The sequence below is a fragment of the Pelophylax lessonae genome, assembly GCF_965119305.1.
Source record: "Pelophylax lessonae genome assembly, chromosome: 4".
NCBI lineage: Eukaryota > Metazoa > Chordata > Amphibia > Anura > Ranidae > Pelophylax > Pelophylax lessonae.
This window is the reverse complement of record NC_138771.1, coordinates 316,993,469-317,006,147: the sequence shown is the minus strand read 5'-3', so window position 1 is coordinate 317,006,147 and position 12,679 is coordinate 316,993,469. Positions and strand designations below refer to the sequence as shown.

General features: G+C 40.0%; 1 protein-coding gene across 1 annotated transcript in view; it reads left to right on the top strand.

Moving 5' to 3' along the window:
- The window catches only part of GRK6 (G protein-coupled receptor kinase 6), a 120,180-nt gene that overhangs the window by 82,358 nt on the left and 25,143 nt on the right, over positions 1 to 12,679 (top strand). Inside the window, exons 10-14 of the mRNA XM_082252692.1 lie at positions 1,082 to 1,119; positions 3,147 to 3,236; positions 3,312 to 3,520; positions 10,713 to 10,850; positions 11,028 to 11,165. Of these exons, the coding sequence (XP_082108818.1) occupies positions 1,082 to 1,119; positions 3,147 to 3,236; positions 3,312 to 3,520; positions 10,713 to 10,850; positions 11,028 to 11,165 (613 nt within the window). The remainder of the gene's footprint in view (positions 1 to 1,081; positions 1,120 to 3,146; positions 3,237 to 3,311; positions 3,521 to 10,712; positions 10,851 to 11,027; positions 11,166 to 12,679) is intronic.

Sequence of the window (12,679 nt, the reverse complement as noted above, 5' to 3'; positions counted from 1 at the left end):
AGCTAAGGAGTCTTTCCGGAAGTCAGACTTTCTCTTTGTACTCACGGATGAACCTCGAAAAGGGTTGTCTGCTTCCTCTGCGACCATTTCCAGATAGATCAGACAGACGGTGGTTCAGGCTTATTCCATCAAGGGTCAGGTTCCTCTTTTCCCTGTCAAGGCACTCTACTAGGGCGCCTAGTGCCTCCTGGGCTTTCCGTCATCAGGCATCAGTGAGACAGGTTTGCAAGGCGACCACCTGGTCACCCGTGCACACTTTTACAAAGTTGTATAAAGTGGATGTGTTGGCATCTGCGGATGCTTATTTTGGCCTCAAGGTTTTGCAGGCTGCTTTTTAGGAGGACCCGATCCTCTTTGAGGGTGTGCTGTGTTTTTCAGGTGGGCTCCAGTTGTTTGGTTGAGCTCCTGTTGCTTGACTGGCTAATGTTTAGCCTTGGGAATTTTTTTTTGTTGTTCCCACCCCTCATGTTTAACACTGCTTTGGTGTGTTCCAATGGTTATGAATATCAGGAGCTGTGTCCGTCAATGAACGAAAGAAAATGGGATTTTTGACTTACCATAAAATCCATTTTTCTGATCTTCATTGACGGACACAGCACCCACCCATAATTCTCCTGACACTGCTTGTAACAAAACTGAGTGGCTATAGCAGAGAGAGGGAGTATACCTCCTGGGACTGCCCATAGGTGTAGCCAGAATTTTTTTCTGCCTAGTGTCCTACTCCTGTAGGGGGCAGTATAACCCAGTGGTTATGAATATCAGGAGCTGTGTCCGCCAATGAACATCAGAGAAATGGATTTTACGGTAAGTCAAAATCCCATTTTACTTTACATATAGATTGCTAGAAACCGAAGAGCTGAAAAAAAAATATTTTATCATATGTATTTATATAAAAATAGCAAATCACAAATACACAAGGTATGTTTTTTTTTTTTTGATCATTTCTTTCCCACGCCCCCAGGGGTTATGGATGCTTCCAGTTAAGAACACTTGCTTTGGAGATTTGTCTTGATGAAGTAGACTAATTGCCATTATATTCTATGTGGGATGCTTATGTGAATACCTTTTTCTCTTTCTACAGGGATTTAAAACCAGAAAATATTTTGCTGGATGACCATGGTATGTATTAAGCTTCTAAATCATTATCTCTTATTGATCCTAATGATTAATCAGGTTGTGATTTATGCACATTATATCACGCTAATATCTTTGCATAATAAGACTGACAGTAAGTAACCAAACTATACATTTTATCATTTTAGTGTGAACATTCAGTGTTTTTAAAGGTTTTCACTTAGATCATATATCATTGTCCCGTAATATTAATAATTGTTTGTATAGAAAACATTTCTCAGAAAAGCATTTTCCCTACTGAATTATTATGAAATAATTATCCATCATCGCCAGTTGTGTTTTTTTTTTTTTTTTTTTTTACCATGGCATGTAATGGTTGTTTATGTTCACTGTGATTTATTTGGTTCTTCAACAAAAAAAGAAAAAAAAAATTGTGTATGCCTAACCTAGGCATGAACATTACTTAGTATTCACCAGACATCTCAATATTTTAAATAAATGGTGTTTTATATAAAAGATTGTTCGATATGCAGTTAATAAGTTTTGTAATGAAAACATTGTTTGAAAAATGCAAATATAACTGTGTCAGATAACCACAAACAAGATCAGGAAGTGCGCACTTGTTTTGCATACAATTTGTCAATTACCTGCTTGATGGGTAGACCTGCAAATTTGATCTTGATTGAAATCGGTGTGTTGAAGTAAAAATAATGTGTTGATATGCATATTAGCATTTTAAAATCCTGCTTGGTGGTCTTCTATCTTCTTCCTTCTGCTCTGTGTTTGTGAAAGTAATGTCAGTGCCATTAGTGTGTACTAGTATTTTGTCACATTGTAGATATTTGCCAGCACATCATGGATCTTTAAGTTGTCCAAACAGCTTTATTGAATCATCACATGCCTGACAAAGGGGTCCTGCATGGTTCTGAAACGTTGCACCCTCCTGTTTTGTGATGTGATCATTTGTCAATAAAGTTATCTGAACGACTTTAAAGATTTTGTGGTGTGCTGGCAAATATCTACAATGTGACAAAATACTAGAAAAGTCAGGGGGTATAATGTTGGTAGTGTGACCGAGATGGAGAAAACCAGTATTCCCTGTTTGCTGGGCACACTTCTATACCATGAGTCACAACCCAGAAGAACCTCTGACCGGTAGTGCAGAAGTGGTGTAGGCATGAACAGGGAACACTATTATATCCTAGGCTGTCATTAGATTAGGATGATTTAACAGAACCTGGCCCCCCTTATATCCGGTATCCATATCAGAGTACCATCTCACATGAGAGTGCCTCTTTACATCAGGGTCCCCATTAGAGTGCCCCCTTAGATTAAATGTCCCAACAGAGTGCCTCTTTAGATCATTTGTCCCCATATGAGTGCCCGTTACATCAGTCATCCTCATCAGAGTACTCCCTTACATAAACATTGACCCATCAGATTCTTCCTTACATCAAATGACCCCATCAGGGTGCACCCTTACATCAAATGTCCCCATCAGAGTCCCCCTTACATCAATTGCCCCATCACGGTCCCCCTTACATCAATTGCCCCCATCAGAGTCCCCCTTACATCAATTGCCCCCATCAGAGTCCCCCTTACATCAATTGCCCCCATCAGATTCCCCCTTACATCAATTGCCCCATCAGAGTCCCCCTTACATCAGTTGCCTCATCAGAATCCCCCTTACATCAATTGTCCCCATCCAAGTCCTCCTTGACATCAGTTGAACCCGTCAGATCAGTGCATGCACTCTCAGAGACCCAGGGTGGTGGGTGCAGCCCACCCCAGCACCCCCTAGATCCGGGGCTGGACTGTACAGATGTTTACCCTGTATAATATTGTAAATTGCCTCACCCCTTATTGTAGGTTGTGCCTTTTTTTTACATGCTGTGCATAGATTTGTCTCCTGTCAAAAAAACAATTCATAAAATTTTCTTAACTTCCTCCGAAGACTATTTTTATATATGAGGCCAATGATGTAGTGCAGGCATATTATTATACTTGAGTGGGTGTCTGCTAAATGCATGTCTTCCTGCCTGACTTTTTTCATATTGTTATTATTCTGATAGGACACATCCGGATCTCAGATCTCGGGTTGGCCGTGCACATCCCAGAAGGTCAAACTATTAAAGGCAGAGTAGGCACTGTGGGATACATGGGTGAGTAGCAGTCTGAAGGTGACCAGGAAAAAGTGCTGGCTTAGATGGGGTTATAACAATGCTTTTGTCTCTTAGCTCCTGAGGTGGTGAAGAATGAACGGTACACATTCAGTCCAGACTGGTGGGCACTTGGTTGTCTGCTGTATGAGATGATAGAGGGACAGTCCCCTTTCCAGCAGAGGAAGAGGAAGATCAAACGCGAGGAGGTAGAGCGGTTAGTAAAGGAAGGCCAAGAAGAATATTCAGGCAAGTTTTCGCCAGAGGCTAAAGCTTTCTGTACTATGGTGAGTAAAATCCTATACTGTGTGGCCTTTACATGATAGAGAAATGGCAGAACTTCTAGTTGCTGATTCCCAATCCTAGTTGGTACTGAAAACTACAAAAACAGATGCATGCTGTGTATTTTTAAAGTAGCGCTCAGTAGGCTCAATACACAAAGCTTTAACACAAGGATAAGTATTTTTTTTTTTAGTTGCATGACTAATTTTAAAATCCCATTGGACAGTAAAATCAATGTCCTTTTTAACCACCTCCACTCCTAAAGGTTTTACCCCCTTCATGACCAGGCCATTTTTTTGCTATTTAGCTCTGCGCAGCTTTAACTGATAATAGCTTTCTTTTGGTGGTAGTTGATCACAACTGGTATATCCTATAAACTAAAAAAGACCGACAATTTAAAAAAAAAAAAAACATTATTTTTTTACTTTCTGCTATAACACATATCCAAAAAATCTAATTTCTTCATAAGTTTAGGCAAAAATGTATTCTGCTAAACGTCTCTGTTAACCACTTTACCACCGGAGGATTTTGCTGTCTTACGTCCAGGCCACTTTTTGCAATTTGGCACTGTGCGACTTTAACTGACAATTGCGCGGTCGTGCGACGCCATACCCAAACGAAATATACGTCCTTTTTTTCCCACAAACAGAGCTTTCTTTTGGTGGTATTTGATCACCTGTGCGATTTTTACTTTTTGCGCTATAAACAAAAAAATAGCGTAAATTTTGAAAAAATAACAATATTTTTCACATTTTTTTTCTACGAAATTCCCCCCCAAAAAAATTTAAAAATCTAAATTTTTTTAAATTTTTGGCCAATTTGTTTTCTGCTACCTATGTTTGGTAAAAAAATCACCATAAGCTTATTTTGATTGGTTTGCGCAAAAGTTATTACGTTTACTAACTAAGGGAAAGATTTCTGTCATTTTTGGTGTTTTTTTTTTTTACGAGTAATGGCGGCGATCTGCGATTTTTTTTTTTTTTTTTTTTTTTTTTTGCGGGACTGCGACATTGCGGCGGACAGATCAGACCCTTGACTGGTAATCAGTGCTATACTTATGCACTGTTACTGTAAAAATGACACTGGCAGGGAAGGGGTTAATTTTATTAGAGAGGGAGAGGTTAATGTATGCCTGGTGCTTACTAACGTGTGTGGGGGGAGGTGACTGAGTGAGCTATGCTGAACCCTGCAATCTGTCACTGCCTGTCACTTAGGAGATCCGCCCGCTTTGTTTACACAAGCGGGCGAATCTCCAAACTCGATTCCCCGACGATCGGGGAAGAGCTGCGGTGATCACCGCCGCTCCTCCCCTGGCCCGACTCACGCTGTGACTGAATACAGCGGGAGCAAGTCTCCGGCGGCGCGCGTGCGGCGCCCACAAGGGGAGGAGTCCAGCGACGTAGGTCTACGTCGCTGGACTGAAACGAGCCACTTTGCCGCAGTACCAGCTCAGTTAGCGGTCGGCAAGTGGTTAAAAGAAAATCCTAATAATAATAATAAGTGTGAATTGATTGGTTTGCATGTAAGTTAATAGCATCTACAAACTATGGGATATATATACTAGAATTTTATTTATTTTTTTGTTTTATATACTACTAATGGCAGTGATGAGCAACTTATTGGGACTGTGATAGTGCCGGGGGCAATCTGACACTAACTGATGCTGAGTGGGAACTCACTAACTGCCCCTGACATTGCCAGTGACGCTAATACTATATACTGTCACTGTACTGACACTGGCTGTGAAGTGGTTAACATCTTGGGTAATCAAGTTGTTAAATGTGTGCCTAACCATGTGTAATGTGTGCTGATTTTTATTAAAGATATCTTTGTTTCTTATCTCTGAAGCAGAGAGATCATTCCCTCTGTACATAGCTCTGTGTTGATTGCCAACACAGGGCTCTGGGCTGTGATTGGACACAGCCGATCAGCTGGTCCTGGCCATGAATCATTGACTGGGACCTGCTGACAGACTCCTGCTCTGTACAGTCCAGTGGGAGTCGGTGGGGGAGGCGCACATGTGCGTGCCCAAAACCCTGAAACAGGCAGCCACGTACCAGTACATTGCTGTGCCTGTACAGGCCGCCGGTCCAAAGTACATTGTGGGCGGACTGCAAGTGGTTAAAATAAAGATCCCCAACCAGGTGTGTAAGCTGTGTGAATTGATTCTCATACGTTTGAATTTCGTAATAGAAACATGTTTTAGTTTCTGACAAAAACTATGCAAAGTGTAATTCAACACACCCCTACAGTGCATTTAAAAAGTATTCATACCCCTTGAAATTTTCCACATTTTGTCATGTTACAACTAAAAACGTAAATATTTTATTGGGATTTTATGTGATCGACCAACGCAAAGTGGCACATAATTGTGAAGTGGAAGGAGAATGATAAATGGTTATCAAATTCATGTGAAAAGTGTGGCGTGCAATTGTATTCATCTTCTTTGTAGAACCACCTTTTGCTGCAATTACAGCTGCAAGTCTTTTTGGATATGTCTCTACCAGCTTTACACATCTAGAGGGAAGTTTTTGCCCATTTTTCTTTGCAAAATAGCTCAAGCTCTGTCAGATTGTCTGTGAACAGCAATTTTCAAGTCTTGCCACAGATTCTCGATTGGATTTAAGTCTGGATTCAAGGCATGAGCTCAAGACTGTGCAAGGTTGATATGTAAAAACTTGAACAAGACCATTTCTAACAGGTACACATACAGTGCCTTGAAAAAGTATTCATACCCCTTCAAGCAATTACAGCTGCAAGTGTTTTTGGGGATGTCTCTTCAAGCTTTGCACATCTAGAGAGTGAAATTGTTGCCCATTCTTCTTTGCAAAATAGCTCAAGCTCTGTTGGATTGGATGGAGAGCATCTGTGAAAAGCAATTTTCAAGTCTTGCCATAGATTCTTAATTGGATTTAGGTCTGTACCAGGCTTGGATCAAAACCATTCCATTGTAGCTCTGGCTGTATGTTTAGGGTTGTTGTTCTGCTGGAAGGGGAACCTCTGCCCCTTTCTCAAGTCTTTTGCAGACTCTTAACAGGTTTTCTTCTAAGATTGCCCTGTATTTGGCTTCTTCCATCTCCCCATCACCTCTGACCAGCTTCCCTGTCCCTGCTAAAGAAAAACATCTCCACAACATGATGCTGCCACCACCATGTTTCATGGTGGGAATGGTGTGTTCAGGGTGATGTGCAGTGTTAGTTTTCTGCCACACGTAGCGTTTTGCTTTAAGGGCTAAAATGTTACATTTTGGTCTCATCTGACCAGAGCACCTTCTTCCACATGTTTGCTGTGTCCCCCCACATGGCTTCTAACAAACTGCAAATGGGACTTCTTATGGCTTTCTTTTAACAATGGCTTTCTTTTCTTGCCACTCTTCCATAAAAGCCAGATTTGTGGAGTGCACGACTAATAGTTTTCCTGTGGACGGATTCTCCCACTTGAGCTGTGGATCTCTGCAGCTCCTCCAGAGATACCATGAGCCTCTATGCTGCTTCTCTGATTAATGCTCTCCTTGCCCGGCCTGTCAACTTAGGTAGGTGGCCACATCTTGGTAGGTTTGCAGTTGTGCCATACTCTTTCCATTTTCAGGAGATGAAGGATTGAACAGTGCTCCGTGAGATGTTCCATTTTTTATAAACTAACCCTGTTTAAAACTTCATTACTATATCCCTGAACTGTCTGGTGTGTTTCTTGGCCTTTATGATGCTGGTTGTTCACAAATGTTCTCTAACAAACCTCTAAAGGCTTCACAGAGCAGCTGTATTTATGCTGAAATAAATTACATACAGGTGGACTCTATTTACTAATTAGGGGACTTCTTAAGGCAATTGGTTCCACTAGATTTTGGTTAGTGGTATCGGAGTAAAGAGGGCTGAATACAAATGCATTCCACAGTTTTCAGATATTTATTTGTAAAAAAAATTTGAAAACCATTTATAATTTTCCTTCTACTTTACAAGTATGTGCCACTACATAAAATCCTAATAAAATACATTTACAATTTTGGTTCTAACATGACAAAATATGGAAAATTTTAAGGTGTATGAATACTTTTTAAAGGCACCGTATGTGTACCTGTTAGAAATGGTCTTGTTCAAGTTTTTAAATATCCACCTTGTACAGTCTTGAGCTCATGTCTTGAATCCAGACCTAAATCCAATTGAGAATTGCTGACTTTAATTTTCTAAGCAGTATTATAAAACATCTGCTGGAATCTGACTCTTGGCTATGGGCGACATTTCCACTTTGGTTTACCCAACCATGACATATACAGTATGTAGTAGTTGGTATATATCTTGAAAAAGGTTCTCAAGACTTTAACTTGTGATGTGCAAAGGATGTAGGTGTGGTGAATGTCTGCAACATTCACCAGCAGTAAGTTCTGGCTTAAATAGGTATGTATTTGATTTTCTTTCTGCATACCACAGAAATCGGAAGACAATTAGGTTTTGTAACCCATGACCTATTCTAGATTTCTGTCATCAGTTGTAGTAGAAGGTGCACCACTTCCTTTTTTTTTTTTTTTTTCTTTTTACAATTCTATATTTATAGCCTGCTGTGAAACAATTAAGATGTAGGTCATTCGTTGTGAACTGGCAGTTTGTTATAATGTTTTTAGAGGAAATGGTCTGTTGGGGGAGCTTTTATTAAGTCTTGTTTTTTAAATTTGCCCTGTGTAAAAATACATTCTGGAACATTAAAATATGGTAATTAGCTATAAGGTAAAGCATAAGCCTACTAGAACAGCTAGCTATTTCTGTAATTGTGAAAGTGAGATTGTTTTGCAGAACAGGGTAGGGCATTTCCGCTTGATAGTATAAAAAGAAGAGGTGAGTAATGTGTGTCAAGTACATTAAAGTGTTACTAAACCCACAACAGTAAAATCAGTCTGTATATGCAGTTAGGCATGCTTGTTATACTCACTGTGGAACCTAAGAGGTTAATCTTCTGCATTGTGTAAAAAGGCTGTTTGATTCTGCCCTTTCTGATCCTCCCCTTTTTCCACCGTCCCAACCATCTCCTGATAGAACAAAGCCTTGGGGACACCCTGCACATGCTCAGTTTGGTGTGTATTGTTGGAGAGTTTTTTTTCCTTGGGAGATTGCATATGATCAGCACAGGGCCAATCAGCACTGTCCAGACAGAGGGTCGGGGGTCCTGCAGCCTCATAGGACAATCGGGGAGAATGAAAGCTCCTCCTACAAGCTTTACCCAGACACTGATAGAAGTTTATATTTACTAAAACTATTGCATTAACATGTTCTGTGTACTGTGGGGGACCAGATATAATGAATGCAGGATCCTGGGTTTAGTAAAACTTTAATTCACTTAGGTAGAAAGGGTGAAATATGACATTAAAGGCTAAATTCAATCAGCCTGTTGGTTGATTCTAAAAAAAACTGATCCATGTATGGCCAGCCTTGTATCCAAAGCAACACTGACGAGAATATATTTTTCTTTAAAATTTAAAATTCCTGCGTGATAGGGTTACACAGCTGTATTAAATAGGATATGTTGTATCTTCCCAGAGTTCAGCTTCAAAAGAGCATTAAAGTGATACTAAGCACACACTGTTTAACTTACATTGTCCCTTCTATTTCTGTGTGAATGATGGTGCTGTAATTATTTTAGTAAAAAAAAAAAAAAAAATCGAAGTATCTTTTTCTTAATCGATATACAGTTGTCACATGACCCAGCACTTTCTCAGCCTGTCTGCAGGGAAACATGAGCAGGAGGAGCTTCTAGTCCTCTACTGCTGGTCACATGTTAAAAAAAAAAACAGCCTTTGGAATACTGAGTAAAAATAAATAATTAAAGCGTAACTCCACTTTTGTTGAGAAAAAAAACATTCCCCTCTGGGTGATCTCTGCAGGGATTATAACAAACTTTGTTGCAGATTCCTACCTTTTTGTTTTTCTGAAGAAATCCCTGTTTGTTCCTCTGTGTTGAGTGGGTCAAATATCTATCAGCTGTGGCAGCTGCAGGGCTTTAATGAGGAAATCTGCTGGGCCTGCAGCCCTTTAGATTAGTTACTATTGGGAGTCTCTCACCAAAAATTTAATTTTTGTTGCAGGGGATGCCAGAAATCTCACTTGTATCTTAGTGCAGTCTTCTGAGAAAATTGGTGAGCCAATCACAAAGGCAGGACATGATGTTTCTGGGGTGTGGTCAATATACATTCTTTGTAGAGAACACCTCCAGGTAGCCATATTGCATTGCATTTTCAGAAAATTACAACAGCTGAAGATTGAGAAGGAAAGGTCATTTTTAATAACATTCAATAACAATATGATTTGTGTCGCAATTGTATACACTATATTGTTTTTACTTTGAAAGTGGAGTTACTCTTTAACCAGTTCCCTCCCAGGCCTATAGCAAAATGACTGTTGGGCGGACTTTAGTCGATCTAGGTGGACATCATATGATGTTTTAAATTCACGGTTTTAAATTGTCATACAAATAAATATTTGAAATCAAATCTTTATCATTTTGTAGAAATAACATGGTGTGGGTGTGTCACACCCCTCCAGCCTGTGTCTAAGAATAAGAGGGAGGTGAAGCCATCATTAATTTACATGTAATATTGCATCCCCATTGTGTTTAGCTGGTTAGTGGGCCTAGAGGAAGGAGGGAGTGAGCGAGCTGTCATTTACAACTGTGTATGCGCCCACATGTGTGACTCTATAGTCACATGGGCTGCTCATATGTGATAGGGAGGAAATGCTCAGCATAGAATCACACTGAAAACTGAGCATATGCTGAGTTGCCACCGCAGCTGTAAAATTTAAATTAAAGTTTTAAGCAAAATACAGAAAACTAATCTAGTGACTGCGTGAGGATGAACAGCATGTAATACAACATTTATTCATAGTTTACGACGTGAGTTTAGTGAACCTTTAAGGCCTTCTAAAGATGTTTGCATTCTGTAAAATTGTTCCCATGACCCGTTTTTTAGAGTTTGCTTTGGATTGCTGTCAGAAATATGTAGTGATTCTGTGGTACGTGACTGCAGATGCATAAAGTATTTTTTTTTCCTTATCGAAGTATATGCTTTGATTGGCACACAAGCATAGCAGTGATAAATACGTGCACTGTAGAAATGAAGCCTCCCACGCACCCATAATTTTTGTTTCTGTATGAATAGGTGTCATGTTGGTGTTCAGTTCTCAAATTTGTTTTTATTTTTTTTTTGCACAGCTTCTATGTAAAGACCCTGATCAGCGATTAGGGTGTTGTGGTGGAGGAGCACAGGAAGTAAAAGAACACCCATTGTTCAGGCATATCAATTTTAAGAGACTTGAAGCTGGAATGCTAGAACCCCCATTCAAACCAGATGTAAGAATAACATTTTATTTTCAACACTTAAAGAAAGCGAATTCAATGATGTGAACAGGGGAGGGAGAGATCTCCAAGCTTAAGATTTCTGCTGGTCATGGGATGATCAATAATAGACTTTTTTATGATGCTATGTGATACACTGTTATGTAACCTCATTATCCCGCTATGTTTCAGCCACAAGCAATTTACTGCAAGGATGTCCTGGACATAGAACAGTTTTCAACAGTGAAAGGAGTGGAGCTAGAGCAAACCGACAGCGACTTTTACAGAAAAATTGCTACTGGTTGTGTGTCTATACCGTGGCAGAATGAGGTAGGTCCACATCAAATGTGATGTAGGGATTGCCATGAGGTCACCAGTCCAGAGACTGAATGCCCTCTTGCAGCTTTAAAGGGAAAAGAAAAGGGTATATTTGGAGTTTATTATTACTTTAGTGGTAATGTAATCTGAATACAAATTTCACATTTTATATATTTGTGCTTTTGTTTTTTTATGTGTTATAAATATCAAGATTTGTAGATTGACCTTTAAAGATTTGTAATAAGCAATTAAAGGATAGGTTCACTTTTATGAAAAAAGTAATAAATGCAATTTTTTTGCAGGTAAAAATATGTGCATTTATTTTTATTATTATTATTTATTTATTTATTTTTTTTAAACGCATTGCTCTGGTGCCATGCAGGTCTCCAGCAGATCTTCCAGTGTATCTGCCTGTCTGTACATCCTGTACAGGTAAGCAGATACAATCTGACAGGAAGCATGAATGAACTCCACACCGCCATGGTAGTTTATTGAAAACTACAAGTCAACAGCCGCAAAGGCTGCCAGACCTTGTCGTTTTCCATGCACAATGCCCTGTCAATCAGTGATGCGGTGGAGCGGGTGGGGCCGGTCTGCTGGTAACATGTTATACCCTGAGTATCGGTGTAAAATGTTACCAAAGGTGAACTTCTCCTTTAAAAAAGATTGTAGTCTCTCTCTTTTTTTTTTTTTTAATAACAAACATGTTATACTTACCTCCTCTGTGCAGTGGTTTTGCACAGGGCAGCCTGGATCCTACTTTTCTCAGGTTCCCTCTTTGCTTCTCCTGCCCCCACAGCAAGCAGCTTGCTTTGGGGGTAGCCAAGCTACAGCTTCATGTGTCCATTCAGACATAGACCTGTAATTCGGCCCCACCCCCCCTCTCTCTCCTGATTGGCTAATGGACTTTGACAGCCGCGGTGTAACGCTCCGGCGTTTGTTTAGTGAAGTGGATTTGCAGCTGCAGAATTTCCACTCAGTAGTCGTGTAGAGATGTGTTGAATTACCATATCCAACTCTCCAGACTCATCATTGTGGCCCAGCCTGCCTCAGCATGCAAATATACAGACACTCAGATAAGATGTTCCTGGAGTGATAGGTTGTATACGATAGTATAGAGGTGATGTGCTGAAAGGACAGGCGTGAGTAGTGATAGCAATGATAGGCACTCAATAGTAATGTTCAGGAGTGTTAGCAGATGGTGATAGATAGTATGCAGATAGGTTAGCAATCATGTACAAATAACAGGTGGTAGGGGACAGCAGATGAAGTGTACAGGAATTGCTAACTCAGTGCAAGGATATAGATGGTAGTAGACTCAAGAGCTAACAATCTATGTAACAGTGCAGATGATAGAAATAGTAATGCATAGATAGCAACAGTCTTTAGTATGCAAGAGTAGATAGTGTAAGTTGATAGGAAGGAATCCCCTGTGGGGTACTTATCACTAGTTGGTTTAGAGAGATGAGGGGTCCGGTAATGAGATAAGGGTCAGGTAGCGAGATACAGGATCAAGTAGCGAGACT